A 21462-nucleotide genomic window follows, 5' to 3' on the forward strand; every position below is an offset into this window, starting at 1 on the left:
GCGATGTTTTTAAAGACAATCATACTTAGTTTGAAAACAGAGAAATAGGGTTGGAGAGATGTTTGCAATTAAAAGCTTGCTTTTAGAGTTTTAGCACATACATGGAACACACAACCATCTATATATAACTCCAATCCCAGGATATGATAACCTTTTATGACCTCTGCAGGAGCCAGGCATGCACCTGCTACAGATAAACAAGCAGCCAAAAACACTCATATATACACATTAAAAAAAATTTTTTTAAACTGAAGAAGGAAGATACCATGAAAAACTAAACTTCCAGCTTAACAAATTTTTGTTTGTGCTATGTGTCTCACAGAATTATCTAGCATTAATTTAAAAGTCATCTTTCTATAGTGAGCTCTTTATGTGTGCTACACACACATATACATACAAACAGAGAAACACACACAGAGAGAGAGAGAGAGAGAGAGAGAGAGAGAGAGAGAGAGAGAGAGAGAGAGAGAGAGAGAGAGAGAGAGAGAGAGAGAGAGAGAGAGAGAGAGAGAGAGAGAGAGAGAGAGAGAGAGAGAGAGAACACTGTGCACATGCCTCTGTGTATACAAACCTGAAAACAAGGTGAGGGATGCCAGGTGTCTATCAGTCTTTTATTCCCTAGCCAGGGTCTATCAGTGAACCTGGAACTAGTGGGAGTCCAACAAACCTGAACAATTCTCCTGTCTCCATCCTTACCCCTGACCTCTCAGAGTGAAAGTTACAGGCACAGGTGCAATCATGCCCAGGTTTTCATAGGCTCTGGGTATTTGAACTCAGGTCCCCATTCTTTAACAGCAAATGTTCTTACCCCTAAACCATCTCCCCAGCCTTGTGAGCTCTGTACTTTATTTCAGAATTCTTTTCCTGTTGGGCATGGTGGTATTTACCTGTGATCCTGTCCTTTGAGAGCAATTTCAATTTTTTATTTCTTACTCCTGTAGTCTCTTATCTTATAGTATTTAGAACTTTCTTCTACATGATTAAAGTGACAAGTATTATCCTTGGTTAATCCTGAGTTCAGTAGTAGCTAGCTTCCTAGATGGGTGTTTAAAAACTGTGTTCTAGATTGGGACAGTGGGGTGAGGGAGCTTGGTAATGCCTTTAAATTCCTCACATTGTCTTAAAACAAACAAAAATCAAAACAAACAAGCAACCAACCTCAAACTAGGTAACAAACCTAACGAAGCTAAAACTCTAATACCTTTAAAGACGTACATGTGCAAGACAAAAGCAGACAAAAAGCAGAGATGGGGAGTGGGAAAAATAATCCCACACCTACCTATGGAGCTTAGGAAGTGTTAGTTGCTAGGAGAGGGACAATATTCTCAAAGAGTACAGCCCCTGGCTAAGTTGATCAGACTCCAGTGGAAACTTACACATTCAAGACTATGTGGGCAGCATAAACTGTTTTTGAAGGATTTAAAAAGAAGAACTATGGTAGGTAAGGAGGGGGGGTTGATCTGGGAAGAGTTAAGGGAGGAAACATAAATGATCAAAACAGGTAATACAAACTCTCAAAGAACAAATAGAAATTAACAAGAGGGGGGAGGTGCCTGAACATGATTAATCTTATCTCATCAAAAATTAAAAACCCAGACACAATATGCTTTCTAATATGACAACAAAACACTGTTCATGGGCTCAGATACAGAACTTTAAGACAATGGGCAATTTCAGGGTACAGGCCATTTTACAGGGCAAATAACTGATGTCCTCCATAAACCATTAATACTGAATAGCAAAAGATGAGCAGTGATAAAAGATAAATAATGAACACAATTTTGGATACTGTTTTAAAACTACAAAGAGAGAGACAGACAACTGAGAAAACCTGAATAAACTAGGAATAGATGAAATTGAAGTACAATACTGACCTAAGTAGATCAGTTTAACAACATGTAGAAGCATGTTTGTAAGTCTCTAACAAAAGAAAAACAGCAAGGAACAGGACTTACTAAATGTTGTGAACAATTATGGTTGAATATATTACACCAAGACTTCATTATACTAGTCTCTGTATATGTTTCAAAGTTTTCATTATAAAAAAGGCAAATACTCACCAATGAGATCACTTCGATCTAATAACAACTCTAGGTCTTCATCACTAATGACCTTCTCTCTTGATCCCTTTACTTCCCTATAAAAACAACATCCAAGTATATCAGACTATACCCAGAACCATGCATTACATTTTCTAAAATTAAGAAAGATTGCCGAAGCTGGAGAGATGGCTCAGAGGATAAGAGCACTGACTGCTCTTCCAGAGGTCCAATTCCCAGCAACCACATGGTGGCTCAACTATCTATAAGGAGATCTGTGCCCTCTTCTGGCTTGAGGCAGACATGAAGGCAGAACACTATACATAATAAATAAATAAACAAACAGATAGATGAAAGAAGGAAGGAAAAAAGGAAGGAAGGGTATTGCAGACTGCAGAGTTACATCAGGGGTTAACAGCACTAACTGGTCTTCCAGAGGACCTAAGTACCATTCTCAGCACCCACCATGCAGTTCCTAACTGTAAACACTTAACTCTAGTTCCAGAATATCTAATGCCCACTTCTTGTTTCTTTAGGCAACAGACATGCACATGGTGTAGATATACATGCAGGAAAAACATCCATATAGATAAAATAAGAAATTAAAAGCTAAATAATTTTGTATCAACAAACTGACTCAGTGTGTAAAGGTACTTAACACCAATCCTGATAACCTGAGCTTAATCCCCAGGACCCACATGGTGAAAGGAAAGAAGCAACTCTTCCAAGTTGTCCTTTGATCTCCACATAGGCACACTGACACAAGCATTCTCAACACCCCTCCCCACGCCTATCTACCTATCTATATATATTACAATAAAATTTAAAGAATTTTACCTTTCATAATCTCTAGATTTTAATAATTCCATTAATTCCTTAGGATCTAAGAAATTCTTAGATTGACTTAACCCAGACTGACCACCTTTGAAATGATCTGGAGGGGTAAAGAAAAACAAAACAAATCAACAAATTCATACTATAAATTTCCTTGAAAACTACAACCTACCACAAACCAGGAACAAGGCTTACAATTTGAAAGAAAATTTAACATTCACTGATTTATTTTGTGTGTAGGGATCCATTGTGCCATTTCATTGGCTGATAACATTCAAAACATTTTTTAGATGGTAAAAAAAAAAAAAAAAGAAAACTCTTGGATCTTGCTGGAAGCATAAAATTTTGAGAATTTAGGATATTTACTAACAGATAAACACATAACCCCTCTTAAGAACAAATAAAAATATATAAACAATGGCTCAAACAAGTAGTTTATTTATAATAAACAGAATCTGGAAATATTTCAAATGTCCATCAACTGAAAGGTAAATGACCTGAGCTAAAAAAAAATCCTCTAATATACAACATATAGATGAACCTCAGAATTGTTTATTTCTGTAATGCTGGGAATTGAACCTGTGGCCTCACATATGCCAGGCAAAAGCTCTACCACCAAGCTACACAAATATTAAAAAAAAAAAAAAAAACAGCTAAACATTTAAAGACAATTTATTTTGTCACACTATGACAAAAACAAAACAGCATGTGTCAGAAGCACAGGGAAAGATTGTTAAGGGCACAAGGAAACTTTCTGGAGTTACTCTGTCACAAGCATTAAATCGTATAATTAACATTTATTTTATTGTATGTAAACCTTATTTCAATAAGTCTATATTTTTATATTCCTTAATATTTTGTAAAATTAGTATCTTCAAATACTGAAAACAGACTTGAGAATACATAATCATGGATAAAGTTTATGTAAACTAAAACTAGGTTCAACATTTTTAAAAATTATAGTTTTATCAAATTTATTAAAGGTATGCGCCACCAACGCCTAGCAAATTTAAACTGTTATTACACAGGTTAAAAGTTTGTGAAAAGCCTGGTGTTGGTGATGCACACCTTTTAATCCCAGCACTCAGGAGGCAGAGGCAGGCAGATCTCTATGAGTTCAAGGTCAGTCTGGTCTAGAGTGAGTGCCAGGACAGGCTTCCAAAGCTCAACAGAGAAACCCTGTCTCCAAAAACCAAAAATAAATAAATAAATAAATAAAATTGTGAAAGACAAGACTCAGTTCCTCACTCTGAAATTGTTAACTACAATCTAAATTGTTACCAAGTTAAATTAATTCTGTCTCAAATCTAACCTGGTTTTCCATCAAAACCACATATGAAGGCCAACAAGACTCTGATATGAATTCAATGCCTGGAACCCATGTAAACACAGGACAGAACCAATTCTAAAATTATCCTCTCACTGCTACACGTGTGGGCCCATATACCATATACATAAAACCATGCATAACACAAAAGAATAAAGAATATAAAGTTAAGAAAATAGAAATAAGTCAGACAACATATAGTATGTGCAGGCAAAAGAGTATTATAAAATCTGTAAGAAGTGACTTTAAACATTACTTTTAAGATCAAGTTCTTTACACTTCAACTTTTCTTCAGGTACTCATTGGGTTACTTAATAAAATTTTATGTTAAAATGAGTAAAATCAGAACTATTCTTGGCCAGGACAGTGGTGCCACACACCTTTAATCCTAGCACTCAGGAGACAGAGGCAGGTGGCTCTGAGTTCAAGGACAGCCAGGGCTACACAGAGAAATCCTGTCTTGAAACACTTAAGAAAAAAGAACTATCCCAAGAAATCTTGAGAAATAGGACATGAAGATCCTCACTCGCTCATTTTACTCCTTCAAAGAATCTACTCTACACTAAATAGAATTTGATAATACTAATATGAAATACCATTAGCATTTATTAGTGTATTTTAAGCTCTTGAGTTTTATAGCTTTTGGTAAATATCTTACCAGAAATATTATATAGTAGTATGTAAATTTTATGACAGATCTGGGGACATTATACCCCAAAGGGTCATTATCCTTGACCCTTTCCCTCATTAGTTATCAAATCACTGAGGTTCTTTGTATCGAAGGACAACTTCTCAATCTATGCTGTTAGTAGCTCCAAATTTCTTCCTACTGCACACTTAAATTCTGTTTCATCAAGTTGTTACTTTAGAAAGTAACAAAAATGGAAATTCTCAGCATACAAAATGGACACCCGAAGTGAAAATTTTACCTTGTAATAATCATTTACAGGGCTGGAGAGATGGCTCAGGTTTAAAGCACTGGTTGTTTTTACAGGAGACCTGGGTTCAATTCCCAGCACCCACATGGAGGCTCACAACCATCTGTAACTTAAGGTCCAGACGACCTCTCTAAGCACTAGGGCTGCATATGGGGGACAGACATACATGCAGGCAATACACACATACGCAAAAAAACAAAATAAAAGTATTTTCAACACGTTAAAATCAGTTACTTTTATGGATGATAAGCTTTTCCAGTTTTCTTTTAGCAGCTGCTCTTTCTACAATTTTCTGATCAATGGTATTTGCTGTCACAAGGCGATATACAACAACTGGCTTTGTCTGACCAATTCTATGACATCTGTCTTGGGCCTGGAGATCAGACTGGGGGTTCTTAAAGTTAAAAAGAAAGACACAGTTAGCAGAAATTACATTAAAATTAACTTAAACTTATGGGCAGTTGTGGCGTACACCTTTAATCCCACTACTCAAGAGACAGAGGGAGGCAGATCTCTGAAATCAGGGCCAGCCTGTCTGCAGAACACATTCTAAGACAGTCAGAGAACCCTATCTCCAAAATAAATAAAAATGTAAAGAAACTTAAACTTAAAATTTGACAAAACAGTAATACTGTACACTATCTGACAGGAAACTTTCTAATGGTTCTTAGATGGACTTTAATATCCAGAATGGCTGCACAGGACACTTTTAAAATTTTTCTTTGTTAATGTTCCCACAAATACTAGCAAGATGGCTCAATGGGTAAAGCCGCACCCCTCAGTCCTACCAAAAACATAGCATGTAAGTACAACAAATGTAAAAAACACAATTTAAATATCTAAAGTTACCTTGTAGAGAATACTACTTGTCACACAATCAATCAATGTGATTTAAAATGATTTAAATGTTCTGAATATATCTTGAGTTTTTATAGGCAGAAAATTTGATGAATAATTCCTACCTGCAAATAGGCACTTTTCATGATAGAAAAAGGAAATTGCAGTATAAATAATAAAGGATAAAACTTTCAGAACAAAAATATAATCAGCATATTGCTGCACTTCTTACCCAATCACTGTCATAAATGATAACTGTATCCGCAGCAGTCAAATTAATGCCTAAGCCACCAGCTCGTGTACTCACTAAGAAAATAAAAACATCTGGATCCTTGTTGAAACTGTATATCTAAAAGCAAAAGAAGCATAAACATAAAAATTTAAGAATGAAGCCGGGTGGCGCGTGCCTTTAATCACAGCAGTCGGGAGGCAGAGGCAGGCGGATCTCTGTGAGTTCGAGACCAGCCTGGTCTACAAGAGCTAGTTCCAGGACAGCCTCCAAAGCCACAGAGAAACCCTGTCTCGAAAAACCAAAAAAAAAAAAAAAAAAAAAAAAAAATTTAAGAATGAAACTAACTTTAAAAATGACTGGGGTGGGGCTGGAGAGATGGCTCAGTGGTTAAGACTGATCTTCCAGAGGTCCTGAGTTCAATTTCTGGCAACCACATGGTGGCTCACAATCACCTTGAATGTGATCTGGTGCCCTCTGCTGGCATGCAGGCAGAAGAATGTATACATAATAAATATTTTTAAAAAATGACTGGGGTGAAAGGCATTAATTTTTTTAAAGATATATTATGTATACAGTGTTCTGTTTGCTTGTAACCCTGCAGGTCAGAAAGGGGCACCAGATGTCATTATGGATGGTTGTGAGCCATAACGTGGTTGCTGGGAATTGAACTCAGGACCTATGGAAGAGCAGCCAGTGCTCTTAACCTCTTGAGCTATCTCTCCAGCCCCGGCATTAATGTGTAATACCACTGTTAAAGTCTTTTCCAATAATAGTAGAAAACAATTATATTAGTTAATAAAACCTCGCTTGCATAAACTTTGTTTTTCAAGCACTTATATTATACAGGATTTTTTTTTTAAAGCTGTGCATCATACCCAGTATCAAAAACAGGGAAATACGCCAGGCAGTGGTGGCGCACACCTTTAATTCCAGCATTCGGGAGGCAGAGGCAGGTGGATCTCTGTGAGTTCAAGACCAAGCCTGGTCTACCAAATGAGTTTCAGGACAGGCTCCAAAAACAATACAGAGAAACCCTGTCTCGAAAAAAACAAACAGCAAAATAGTTAAAAACAATGTGTCAGTCAGTAAAGTATGATCTGAGTTCAGATCCCTAGCATCTATGAAAAGACCAAGTGGCAACCCTAGTCACTAATGACAGAGCTGGTGGGAGAAACTGAAATGGCAGAGACAGGCTGATCCCTGGAGCTTGCTAGCCCATGAGCCTCCCAAATTAAGGAGCTCTACATTCAATGGAAGACATCTAATCATCCTCCTTACCTTGGTGCCTGCATATGTGTACATCCACACACCAACAAGTACACTTAACACACACACACACAAAAATAATGGAAACAGTGTAAGAAATGAGATGAATAGAAAAGGTTTCTTGACTAATAAGAAGCAGAATGTACTTTCTGGGCTTATGGTAAGTTCCATCTCATTAGTGGTATGGAAAAAATTTTGCATATCTGTCAAAAACAATACATACTTTATTTGCTTCATGGTAAGTAACTCTTACCTAAAACATATGTAAAAGTCAATGAAGACACACACTCTCTCTCTCTATATATATATATATATATATATTTATTTAGGTTTTACGAGACAGGGTTTCTCTGTATTGTTTTGGAGGCTGTCGGTCCAGCCCGGCCTCGAACTCACAGAGATCCGCCTGCCTCTACCTCCCGAGTGCTGGGATTAAAGGCGTGCGCCACCACCGCCCGGCGAAGACTATATAATTTAAACACATCAAGAGGACAGTCATGTATGGTGGTTCACACTTATACTCCCAGCATTCTGGAGGCTGAGGCAAGAAGGGTGCTCTAAGTCTGAGCCACACTCTGGTTCAAAGCAGGCCAAAATCCTAAACTGCAATTGTCTCACAAACCAAAACACTGCCCAGCAAAATAGTTACATGGATAAAAGGTCTTCACTCCAAGCTTGACAACCTGAGTTCAATCCATGTAATCCACAAAAATGGAAAACACAAATAAGAAAATGCTCTAAAAATAAACATTAGAGATATCATAGTGGGGAAGAGTGTTCATTGGTCTCCCAGTGACTGGGATTCAGTTCCCAAAGATTGCACACACTCTTCTAGGCTTTATAGACATCAGGTATTCATGTGATGCAAAATATATACAGGCAAAACACTCATACACACAAAATAATTGTAAACCTTAAAAATAAAGTAAAAATAATTAAAAAAAAAAAAAAGCAAGCTGGGCATTAGTGGCTCATGCCTTTAAAATCCCAGCACTTGAGGGGCAGAGGCAGGTGGCTCTCTAAGTCTGAGACCAACCTGGCTACACAGAGAAACCCTATCTCCGAAAACCAACAAACAAATGACAACAACAAAAGTAAAATGAGGGGCTGTTGTGTAGATGCAATGGACTGTTGTATCTCAGGTGAGATGAAAAGGAACAGTGGGATGTTAACGGCAGGCGCCACATGAATACCTGATGTCTATAAATGGAATAGTAGCCAACTAAGAAATTCTAAATGACACATATACAAAATTCTCCCATAAAAACTGGGAGAAAAATTAAAAAACAATGCCTTATCCCAAAGTTCTTACAGCAGCGGCTAAATAAGTAGGATACTATTACATCTAAGATTGTACCAGAAGATTACATGTATAAAGGTATGAGACTCAAGAACTAAGATCTGTTCGTACTAAATCAAAAGGCTTGTCCTTGATTCTACCACAAGGTTTTTGATCATTATTATCTCAAAGATGAAGACACGAGTTACAAAAAGAAATGCATATATGGTCTTACATTTTTTTCTCTTTCTGAATAAGACATAGACCCATCAAGTCTGCTAAATGTGAAGCCTCTAAGATGACAATAATCCATCAAGATGTCCAACATGCTTGTCATTTGTGAAAAAATCAGCACCTGAAATACAAAGACGTCTTAACATATACACTGACTCAAACACTAAATGGTTAAAATTGTAATCAGAAAAACCTAACCTTGTGACCTCTTTTTTTAAGTTCTGGCAGCATTCGATCCAAAACTAAGAACTTCCCAGAATTTGTTACCAATTCTTCATCAATCTTAAAAGCAGACAAGAAAAAGGGAGAAAATTGTTACAATAATTACCAGTCATTTCAATCATTTGCTATTTTAATGGTTCTTTTCTTTTTGTTTTTGACATAGGGTTTCCCTATGTAGCTTTGCCTAGTCTGACTCTCAGAAATCCACATGCCTGTCTTTCAAGTGGTAGACTATTCAATCTGTTTCAAAGTTACTTTAAGAAAAGACTCTAAAAGGGGGGGCAGTAACTGACACTAAAAAATTAAATTAGAGTATAATTATGAACCATGAAACATGATTTACATTTCATCTTACTCTCTCTAAAGCTTTGTATAACCAGGTGTGGTGGCACATGTCTATAATCCAAGCACTTAGGAGACAAAGGCAGGAGAGTCCCAAGTCCAAGGCTAGCCTCAGTTATATAGAAGCCTTGGAACCAGCCTTGGCTAAAAATTAAAAACTGGAGGCTGAGGTGACAGCTCAATGGTTGAGATGCTTACTGCTCTTGCAGAGGACCAGGTTCAGTTCCTGGCACCCACATGGCCATACTCAACAATCCCTAATTCTAGTTCCATGTTCCTTCTTTCAACCTAAACAGGCATGAGGTATACACACAACACATATACATAGGATACATATACATAAATCCATATACATACATACACATAAGTTAAAAATGAATAAATATTAAAACCCCAAACAAAAGTACAAAAGCTTTGCATAGGAAAACAGTTCATGCCGGGCGGTGGTGGCGCACATCTTTAATCCCAGCACCCGGGAGGCAGAAGCAGGCAGATTTCTGTGAGTTCGAGGCCAGGGGGGACTGACAGCCTCTAAAACAATACAAAGAGACCCTGTCTCATAAAACCAAAAAAGAAAAAAGAAAAAGAAAACAGTCATGCATGTTTGTATGTGTTAAGGTGTGTTCTGCAAAATTCAGTAAAAATATGTACAAAAATTACCATCATAACTTGGTAGAAACTAAAGAAAACACATGAGCTTATAAATAATCTAATGGTTAAAGCTAAAGAAACATTTCATTAAGGACCAGCAAGTAAAAGCATTTTCAGCATTAGCTTGATAATCTGCTGTTTGATCACTGGAATCTACACAAAGGTGGAAAAGAACCAACCCACAAAACTGTACTGACTTTCCACAGGGATGCTGTGGCATGTGACAACACACATATATGCATGGACACACTAATAGTAATAAATAAATTTTTTTTGAGACAGGGTTTCTCTGTATAGCTTTGTAGACCAAGTTGGCCTCAAACTCAGAGATCCACCTGCCTCTGTCTCCCAAATGCTGGGATTAAAGTGTGTGCCACCACTGCCCAGCTAGTAATAAATAATTTTTAAAGGAACTATTTTGGAGCTAGATAGCTGCAGTTAAAAGAATATTTACTACTCTTACAGAGGACTCAAGTTCAGTTCCCAGCACTTGTCAGGCTGCTAATAACAACCTAAATCTCAGTCCAGAGGTTCTGACCTCTTTAGACACCCACAAACCCACAGACAGACACACAAGCACACATATACAACTAAAAAATGAACATAAGCCAGGTGAGGTGGACATGCCTTAGATCCCAGCACAAACAGTCAAAAACAGGCAACATAAATCTCTTCTGAATTTTAGGCCAGCCTGGTATACAGAGTGAATTCCAGGCTACATGGGCAAGACCCTATCTCAAAAGAAAGCAAAACCAAATAATAATAAATAAAAACATATATTTTAATCTAACAAAAATGTTCTGATTCAATATAAAAAACTACAGAAAACAAAATAATATTTACTTTAAGCTAAGACCCTGCTAAGACCCTATCTCAAAAAAGCAAAGTAATAATAACTAATTAAACAAAACAACATAGTATATAGCTTAATCTATCAAACAAAAATGTTTTGATTTTATAGAAAAAAGAAACTACAGAAAACAAAACACTAAATTATTAAATGGCACTTACCTTAAAGTCTTGTGTGACAGGGTCTATAGGGTACTCAATTAGATATGGATGATTGCAGCATTTACGAAGTAGCATCATTATATTTTGAAGCTTCAGATTAACTTCAGATTCTATAGGAATATTAACATCTACAACAGTCCTACCAAAAACATAGCATGTTTAAGTATAACAAATGTAAAACACAATTTAAATATCTAATGTTACCTTTAAACTCTTACCTTTCTCTGTTTACATCTGGCTGTATTTGACTTATTAGTTTTTCTAATTCACTAGGGAATTCATCTAGTTCCCTGTAATTTATTGATTTTCTACTTCGCCGTTTTGGTCTTCCAGTGGGACTTAGTTCAACTGCTTCCTTCTAAAGAGAATACATAAAAAGTCACCTGTTTAAAAACTCTATTGATGTACAACTGATAATCATGCACTCCATTACAATTCTTTTAATATGGTGGATGTTGTATCAAAATTTCAAATACTCTCAAATCTATCTCTTTAGAAAGGAAACACATAGTCGATAAACCTTTAGGTAAGTGACTCAAACATTCTGTGGTTGTAAAAACGGACTTCTAAGGGTAGTGGGAGTGAATGGGATATAAGAGGGCAAATCTGATCAAAGTACATGATAGACTTGAATGAAAATTTCTTTATGAAACACATTACCACATATATGTCTCTGCAAGTCCATTCTCTGGATGATTAGTCAGACTTTTTGCTTTATGTACAAAGGAGCACCAAACTCACGTTGCTGCACATATAGGTAAGTTTTAAACAAGTACTTCCAATGACCACAAAACAAACAATACACAGATGACCACTTAAAAGTTTAAGAGGACTGTAGATCACAGAAAGTACCTTCTTCTGCTTTGAGCCTTATTTACCCATAAAGTCCTGAAAATAGGTGTGGAGATAAGACTAAGATCAGTCATGAAATTTTAAGTCATCTTATCTACAGTTATTTCAAACCTACAATTACCTCACAAGCTCCAAACATGTTTGCAATTGTGCGGTTCACAATTGCTGTATAGAAGATCTCTTGTTTGTTGGAAAGAGGCGCATAAACAACTACTTCTCGCTTAGGAGGGACTTCAAGAGCAACATCAGACTTCAGTCTTCTCAGAAGAAAAGGAGTTAAAATCTAAAATTTAAACATGAACAAATAAATAAGCATCAACCACTGGAGTTTTTTCCTCAGGAACATTCACCCTACACAAACTCTTACTTGTAGCACATATTAGGAACCACTGTGAAATAGATACTAAAACCCTTAATTCACAAAATAATTACAATAGATCCAATAGACATTAAATATCTCAGTTCTTTGGTGCAGTAATGAGATTAAGCCCAGGTCTATTTAAATTTTTTCAACTCTGATTTTAAGATTTATAATCCTCAAAAGTTGTTCTGTATACAGAATCAACTAGTTTCATTAAAAATGTTTTGCCATAGCCGGGCGTTGGTGGCGCACACCTTTAATCCCAGCACTCGGGAGGCAGAGGCAGGCGGATCTCTGTGAGTTCGAGGCCAGCCTGGTCTACAGAGCGAGTTCCAGGACACAAAACAATACAGAGAAACCCTGTCTCGAAAAACAAAATAAATAAATAAATAAATAAATAAATAAATAAATAAATAAATAAATAAAAATGTTTTGCCATGTAATTTTTATAGATATATAAATTCCTTTTGGAGAACAATTGCCTGTAATGCAATGGGGAAATGGTTCAGTGGTAGAGTGCTTGTCTGGGACACACTATGAAAATAAAGGTGACAGGCGGTCTAAAAATTCAGATAAAAGAGTCGATGGAAACCCTTCAGTCCAGAAATGTAAGATAGGAAATGGGAATAGATTTAAGTACAGATATTTTAAACATATATGTAATACAGGAAAAAAATGATACAAAAAGTCTATATAATTAATTACAGGGGGCAGGACAACAGAATATTAAAGCATAATTAAAATCCAATGTGCCTGCCCAGTATTTATCCCAGTATGAGAGGCAGGCTACTCTCATAATATCCATCAAATCAAAGGTTACCCCCTGTCTATACAGGTATGGCCAGCCATGGCTACAGCAAGATACTGTCTTTAAAAAATAAATAAGAAATAAAATGTAATGTGCTAAATATTCACACAGGAAAAACCTTTAAAGCATAGTAAAAATAACTTCTGTAATGAAAAACTAGCAAAATACAGATGAACACTTGTTTATACAGTGACAGGTGTGAGGACATACAGCACAACCTTTAAGCACATACTGGCAAGGATGATGACTTAGAAGAGGATCACTTTCATTTCCTACTGTTCCACCATTTTTTAATGATCACATATGTACTTTAAAAGAAAAATAATAAAAAACTGAATAAAATAGTCAGAGCACAATCAAAATGCTTCAAAAGATTGGGAGACGAGACCTTTGAAAGCCTGTTTGTCTAAAGTAGACACAGGTACGATGGACAGGTAGAATGCAGCAGGAATTGCAGGAAGCATGGAACACAAAAAAATTAGACATTAGCCATGTAGGAAGTAAGCCACACAATACTGGCAAACATTGCATGAATCTACACATTTTTATTGTCTGGCTGATAGACAAAATAAAATGGTTTTTAAAAAAGGTAAATGAAGATACATTTTTAAAAACCAACAAAATTAGGTAAGTTTTTTAGTTTCTGCCATAAATCCATGTGACAAGTCAATGTAGTGAAAAAAACAATTAAATTCAGGGTAACTCATTCAAATCTCTACTACTACAGAGATTAAGACTCTAGAATTCCTTATTTATTTTGTTAAGTATGAAGTAAGCAGAATAAACAGATTCGGCACCTGGTGAAGCATATGTAAAACGTTCTGTTCTCTTTCTTTAGCTATGATATCTTCAGCAGTTTCAGACAGACTAGTGATGTCAAACCAAGACTCAAAGCTAGAGAAAAAAAAAGGATTATAAGTTAACTCACCACATAAATTTAATTATACTAACATAATACATGCTTAAAATTTCATAGTTTCAGTTTTTTATTTATTTTTTTGTTTTGTTTTAGAGTTTTAAGATAGCTAGGGTCTCATTTAGCCCAGGTTGAACTCAAATTCACTACATAGCCAAGTATGATCACGAACTCCTGATCTTACTAAACTCCCTAAATTCCCTGCCCCCTAGTGCCAATATTACAGGCATGTGTCACTATACACAGCTTCGATTCATATTAGCTTGTGTATTACAAAGAAGCAACAATGTTCCAACAACTATTCAAGAAGTAATTTTTAAAGTCAATTAAAATCTGTATTCAATGAAGAGTAATTGTTTTGAAGGGGATATTTTTTTCTAAAAGACATAATCAAATACAAGTCAAATATAGATTATGGAATAATTTGGTTTTTGCTCATTTGCTTTTTCCTAAGAATAGAAACTAGGGCTTCAAGTATGCTCAGCAGAACTTTTTCACTGATTCACTGAACTACATCTGCAGTCCAAAGTACATTATTTTATGAAATATTCATGAATAGTTATAGAAGTGACAATGCTTTTTGAAAACCAAGGCTGCATGGTATAAATCTAACAAATGGTTGTTACATATACATGCATGATTAGTTGTGATTCTAAGGCAGGCACAGAGGACCTTCCATACCAACAACTTAAATCCTAAGCCTTTGGGTTTTAGTGAGTGTCTGACTTCATAGCCTAGGCTGGCTTAGAATTCTCAATCCTCCTTCCTCGGCACAGGGATAACGGGCATACACTACTACCACACATAACAGTCCAAGGATTTTAAGTTCAATATAACTATAACATTAAGCTGAAGAAAGGATATATTATATATCCTTCCCTTGTTAAAAATGGGAGATCATATAAGATATTCATATAGTAGATCACATACTCTCAAATATAGACCACCTGATGTGTGGTTTTAAAATTAAGATTTTCAACTAGTACTTGATGCTCTTAATCATAGATCTTTGTAAGTTTATCCTTTTATAAAAGTATGTACCAGCACAGTAAGAGCCTGGCTTTATGCCAGAGATTAAAAGTCAGACTTAGAATGTATTCTCAAAATAAAAGGCCAAGTTTCCCATTCAATTAGCTTTCTTCTCACAATAATGCCAATATAAGTATCATGTTTTATACTCAATCTTCTGCTTTATTTCACATTGCTTTGTTTTGTTTTTCAAGACAGGGTTTTTCTGTGTAGCTTTGTAGACCAGGCTGCCGGTCTAGAACTCACAGAGATCCGCCTGCCTCTGTCTCCTGAGTGCTGGGATTGAAGGCGTGCACGACCGCCTGGATGACTTCACATTAATTCTTACTAATATAATCTTCTTCCATTCTGAAAACACTAAGATTTTGAAAATATAATTTGAAATTCAAATATATAAACAGCAAAAGTATTAATTGGGTTGAAATAGGAAATTTTAAAGTTTTCTCTGGTGCTAACAACTTCTACCCAGGTTTCCTTATATGAACTAAAGAACAGAGAAAGCTCTTCATCTGATTAGGCTATCCTGTAAAATGGAACTATTCACATGGAAGTATTTTAGAAAGCTAAGATAAAGTCTTATGCTCTCATGAGTATTTAAAAGCTCATGTTTTGACTGTTTTTCTTTAGGAGAAACATTTTAAGGTATGCCTTTTTTGTAAATGTAAAATTACTTATCTGTGGAAGGGGTGTACACGTGAGCCACACCACAGGAAGGAAGACAGAAAAGCAAACTGCAGAAGCCACTGCCTCCTCCCACTGGTGCAGGCTTTCAAGACTGATTCAGGCCTTCAGACTTGCTGCCCTCACTTGTTGAGCCATTTCCCAACCTCCTAAGGGATTTTTTTTGTTTGCCTTTAATCAAACTGCTTTAAATCTTTAATTTCTCTCACATATATATTCTGTCAAACGTAGAAAGCACTAATATAGAACACAAAGAATTGGCTAAAATATCACTTAAGTGCAGCTACCAAAAAGAAAGGAGTAAGTTTCAGCTAAGAACACAGACTTATATGGTTTTAAAAAAAAAAGCAGAAAACAAGTAACTGCCTTACCTACCTTTTTAAGTCATCAAATACATCTGGCAACAAAAAGTTTAGCAATGACCAAAGTTCTGATAAATTGTTTTGCAAGGGAGTACCAGTCAAAAGAAGTTTGTTATCAGCATTGAACCGTTTTAACTCCCTGATTAGCCGGCACTTCATATTCTTAATCCTGTGTCCTTCATCTACTATTAAGTATTTCCAATAGCAATGCTAGAAAATGAATCGAGGAAAGAAATTTTAAGGATCAATCTCATAATTTTTTCCTGAAAAACACTTAACTCTAAGACTTCTCTTATAAGAAATATTTATTGAATTGCATCAAATGTCATTTTACTATCTCCTGGGACTATTCTTTTCTTCTATTGTCATAATAATTAAATTCATAAACCTGGGCCAATTATGTTTCTAGAATATAATTCACTGGAAATCCCTCAGATGTCCTGTGTTAATATTTTCACTCTTCTGAAGTCAAATCAGGTTTAGCTTTTCCCCTTGGTGCTTTGCCATGTGACATTAGAGTTCTAGAAAACTGGTATCAAAATAGTAATAGAGTAATGAAGGAAAAAAGAAATCTTCCTTAGTCACATGTACTCCAAAATTTGGCGAGTTTTTGTTTTTTGTTTTTTTTTTTTTTTTTTGGTTTTTCTGCAGTTTTGGAGGCTGTCCTGTAACTACCTCATGTCGGCCAGGCTGGTCTCGAACTCACAGAGATCCTACTGCCTCTGCCTCCCGACTGCTGAGATTAAAGGAGTGCGCCGACGGACAAAGCCACTGCCGCCGCCACCAGACAAATTTTGGTTTCATTATGTTTTACTATTTTGTTAGATGGGGCATCTCTATGTTTCCCCGGATATCCTGGACTGCAGAGATCCACTCACCTGATTATGCCTCCTGGGTGCCAGTGAAACACCAAGACCAGCTTGTTCCAAAATTTTAAAGCATTTTGGGAATTTGAGACCACATGCTACTTTCTGTCTTTTTTCTTTTTTTTTTTTTTTTTTTGGCTTTCTGGGACAGTTCTGGCTGTCCTGGAACTCATTCTGTAAACCAGGATGGCCTCAAACTCATTGAGATCCATCTGCCTCTGCTTGGATTAAAGATGTACACCACTATTCCCGCCTAAAGTTGATATTGTTTTTAATCTGGTAACTTCCCACAATTTCCTTCATTGATGTTAGGTGTTTCCTATTCTCAGAAGCCAAATTTAGCCATTAATATTTTCAAAAACACCATGTATTTAAGTCCTAATAATTGTCCTCTCACTTAATACTTGTCCTTTCTTTTATGCTGATTAAGCAAATAAAATCCACCTGAATACAACAATACATAAATAGGCATAATTTGGAAACAGAAACATCAAACTATCAACAAATATTGCTAATTTTTAATGGTACACATTTTTATTAAATGGAGCTATGGCTATTGCCAAATCATATTCAACAGTACCACATACACAAATGGAACATTGGATAAACACCGCTTGTCAGTGCACTAGACATTACCACACCTCTTACAAGCTGTGTGTTTTGATGTCATATTGAATCCATTATAAACCATGCTACTTTCTTTGTTTCTTTTGTGAAGTGGTGATGTAAACCTTAAATCCCAGCACTCTGGAGGCAGAGGTTGGTGAATCTTTGCATCCAAGGCCAGCTAGATCTGTACAGTGGAGGCCAATCTCGGGACGGGGAGAGGGGAGGGAGGGAGGGAGAGAGGGAGGGCAGGAAGGAAGAGAGGGAACTCACTCAGGAGGAACACTACATGATCAGAAGAAAATGCAATGCAGTGAGAACTACTGCAATTTAGATGGATTAGTGAAAAAAGGCAAATTAGCTGCATTGTAAAACATGGACATCAGTAAGAAGGTAGTACAATAAAAAGGACACAGTATCATCCACAGACCCAAAAGAGAACATAAAAATGATTTTCTGAATATTCTATTCTTATTTAAATAAAACTTGACCATCAAATCCCAACTACTTTGTCTCAAATTTATGTACAACACATTTACAGATCAGATTTATATGTGGCTGATTCTAGTATTTTAATATAGACACAGTTTAAAATGCCAGTCTCAATTCTACTAATAAACAACAACTTTCATCACAATCTTTCTACAGAAAGCCTCCAGTTTCTAAAAGAAATGTGAAGTATATTACTTCAACCACAATGAAACAAATGCTGCTGGATGGTAATAGTATGAATTAAAAATCTGACTCATGAACTACAACCATCTGTACCTGTAAAGCATTCTGGTCTCTCATGGCTATTTCAAACGATGTGACGACCACAGGATGAATCTGCAGTGTCCCTTGTCTTTTGTGGATATTCTTTACCAATTTTCGACGTTCCTGCCGGGTTCCATGATACAACATAGTAGGAATCTACGAGATTATATTGATTCAGGACAAAATATAAATGAGTTGGAAAATATAGAGCAAGTCACCTTCTAATAGATAACTTTAGTTCTATTTTTCTATGACAAAATAAGTTAACTTAATAAATTATTTAACTAACATGAGAGAAAAAGAAAAAGCACCCCTAAACCCACAAAAAAACAAGAATTATGAGGCAAATAAGTAAGCCACTTCTGAAATACATTCATCTCATATATTTTCAAGGCAAGGAAGTAGATAAGATAGCATATGTATGAAGTACTTGTGTTTAACTTGAAAACAAGCACTTATAAATAGTGCAAAAATAAATCTCTTGCAATCCAGAACTCATTATTTAATGAACTGACATATACAAGAAGCAGTATTATTGAGGGAAGAGAGGAGATAGCACACATTTGGGGGAAAAAAATCCCTGTAAGAATAAACATGACTTGGGGGGTCGTGGCGCATGCCTTTAATCCCAGCAGTCGGGAGGCAGAGGCAGGCGGATCTCTGTGAGTTCAAGACCAGCCTGGTCTACAGAGCGAGTTCCAGGACAGCCTCCAAAGCCAGAGAAACCCTGCCTCAAGAGCCCCAAAAACCAACAACAACAACAACAACAAAAGAATAAACACAAGGAAACTGAAGATACTACACAGCAGTTAAGAGTACTTGCTGCTCTCCAGGACATGATTTCCATTCCCAATTCCCACATTATGGCACACAAGTTGTAACTCCAGTTCCAGGGGGATTTGCTGCCCTGTATTAGCACCAGGCAGACATGTGGTGCACATTTTTAAATTATTTTAAAGATAAAAATAAGCATGACGTGTTGAGCAGGCAAGAGACTGAGGAAGCAAGACTGCAGCAAATCCAGCTAGGAGGTGGTAGTGGTGGCACATGCCTTTAATCCCAGCACTTGGGAGGCAGAGGCACATGAATTTCATGAGTTCAGTGAGTTCAAGGCCAGCCAGGTCAACAAAGTGAGTTCCAGGACAAACAGGGCAACCCAGAAAAATCCTGTCTCAAAAAAAAAAAAAGACTGCAGCAAATCCAAGGTCAGATTGGGCTAAACCTATCTGAGGACAGCTGGGCTACACTGGCTACAGAGTTGAAACTGTGTCTCAACAAAACAAGCAGAAAAATAAACAAGACAAGAGTATTTTTTTTATGTAGATATGTCTGTTCCAAAACAATCTAAGGAACTTTTCAGCAAACTGTATCAAATTACCAATGCCAATTCTGTATATAAACCAAATAATAGTAATGTTCAAATTTAGCAAGTCAAATCAGATCCCAGTGTGAATGGAAATGAACTTACTGTGGTAATCTGTAATTCAAGCAACAAAACAGGAAAAACGTACACAGTAATAATATAAGAAAATATATCTTACTTCTGGGGTAAATCTTTTGAATTCAGCCATCCAGTTAGGAAGTGTAGACAAAGGGCCACAAACAAGAAAAGGTCCAGGTACTCCCCCTCTGAATCATCAATGCAATTGTAGCAATGCACTGAACAGTCTTTCCCAAACCCATTTCATCTGCTAAAATGCCATTAATTCCATTTTCCCAAAGCATCTGGACAAAAGAATACACTGTATGTAAATGTGAATGCAAACATTTCCTGAATTAACAAAGGCTTCTTTTTCAAAAAAACACAATCAAAACTATAAATCCAACATAATAAAATAAATTGTAAATTATGAGAAGTCCTTTATCAAGGCCATAAAGTACTGAAGGTCTGACAAGTTAATTTTCATTTTAAAACAGAAAATATACATAAGGAACTAGAGAAATAACTCAGCAGTTAAGACCACTTGCTTCTCTTCCAATGGATTCGAGTTTAGATCCTACCACCTACATTGGTGGGGTAGTTCACAATCACCTGCAACTAAGACTTCTGCACTGCTCAATATACATGTTACACACGCACACCACCCACGTACATATAATAAATCTTAAAAAAAATACACACAAATATTTTCTTTATACTAAAATAGAACAATTTGGTACTAAGTTACTAGAGAAAAGACTCAATATGCAGTACCAAAAATGACAACTCCAGGGGCTGAAGAGATGGATCAGTGGTTAGGAGCACTGGCTGCTTTTCCAGATCCTGAGCTCAATTGCCAGCAAGCACATGGAGGCTCAAAACTATCTATAATGAGATCTGGTGGTGCCCTTGGTATACAGCTATACATGCACTCATATACATAAAATAAATTTAACAACAACAAAAAAAAAACCCTGAAAACTCCAGATGAGGCATGGCAGGGCACACCTTTGATCCTAGCACTGAGGAAGGTGAACCATGGGTACAAAGTAGGCAGTACAAGGGCTGGGAAAACGGCTCTGCGGGAGAGGAGCTTACTGTACAGGTTCTGAGTTTGGAAACTCAGAACCCACATAAAAGCTGGACACAGTAGTGCACATGCATCTGTAATCCCTGCACTCCTACAAAAAGACAGGAGGCAAATCTGCACAAGCTCCTGAGACAGCGAGCAGAGCATCTGCACTCAGGTACACACACACACAATGACGCTGAGCCAGGTTTGATAGTGCATGACTACAAAGCCAGCACTTGAAGAAAGAGTTCATTCCTGACTCACCAGTTCAGGCCAGACTAGAAGCCCTGCCTTAAAACCAAAATGTGCCAAGGGGGTACTCAGCAAATAAAAGCCCTACTACACATGCCAGCTACTGAGTTCAATTCCCAGGCCCCTCAAGGTACAAAGAATCAACTCCAAAGTTACTGACACGCCCTCACACCACACACCTTAGCAGCACATGAGCCAACACATACACATCATACATGCACTAATAATAATAAAAATGTTTAGAAAGGCAAACGTAGAAGATATAAGTG

At 36.6% G+C, this 21462-nt stretch overlaps 1 protein-coding gene and 1 non-coding gene across 2 annotated transcripts in view; one reads left to right on the plus strand and one right to left on the minus strand.

Moving 5' to 3' along the window:
* Hells (helicase, lymphoid specific) overlaps positions 1 to 21462 on the minus strand; it is a 34947-nt gene that overhangs the window by 1013 nt on the left and 12472 nt on the right. Inside the window, 14 exon segments of the mRNA XM_040744897.1 lie at positions 2061 to 2137; positions 2877 to 2973; positions 5373 to 5532; positions 6208 to 6324; positions 8988 to 9107; positions 9185 to 9268; positions 11213 to 11351; positions 11431 to 11570; positions 12186 to 12347; positions 14031 to 14127; positions 16235 to 16431; positions 18462 to 18605; positions 19991 to 20074; positions 20076 to 20174. Of these exon segments, the coding sequence (XP_040600831.1) occupies positions 2061 to 2137; positions 2877 to 2973; positions 5373 to 5532; positions 6208 to 6324; positions 8988 to 9107; positions 9185 to 9268; positions 11213 to 11351; positions 11431 to 11570; positions 12186 to 12347; positions 14031 to 14127; positions 16235 to 16431; positions 18462 to 18605; positions 19991 to 20074; positions 20076 to 20174 (1717 nt within the window).
* LOC121135653 lies at positions 18862 to 18983 on the plus strand. The gene has a single exon (XR_005872754.1). It is a non-coding gene; the product is annotated as a small nucleolar RNA SNORA40 (small nucleolar RNA).

Source organism: Mesocricetus auratus, unplaced genomic scaffold, assembly GCF_017639785.1.
Source record: "Mesocricetus auratus isolate SY011 unplaced genomic scaffold, BCM_Maur_2.0 Super-Scaffold_4256, whole genome shotgun sequence".
Lineage (NCBI taxonomy): Eukaryota > Metazoa > Chordata > Mammalia > Rodentia > Cricetidae > Mesocricetus > Mesocricetus auratus.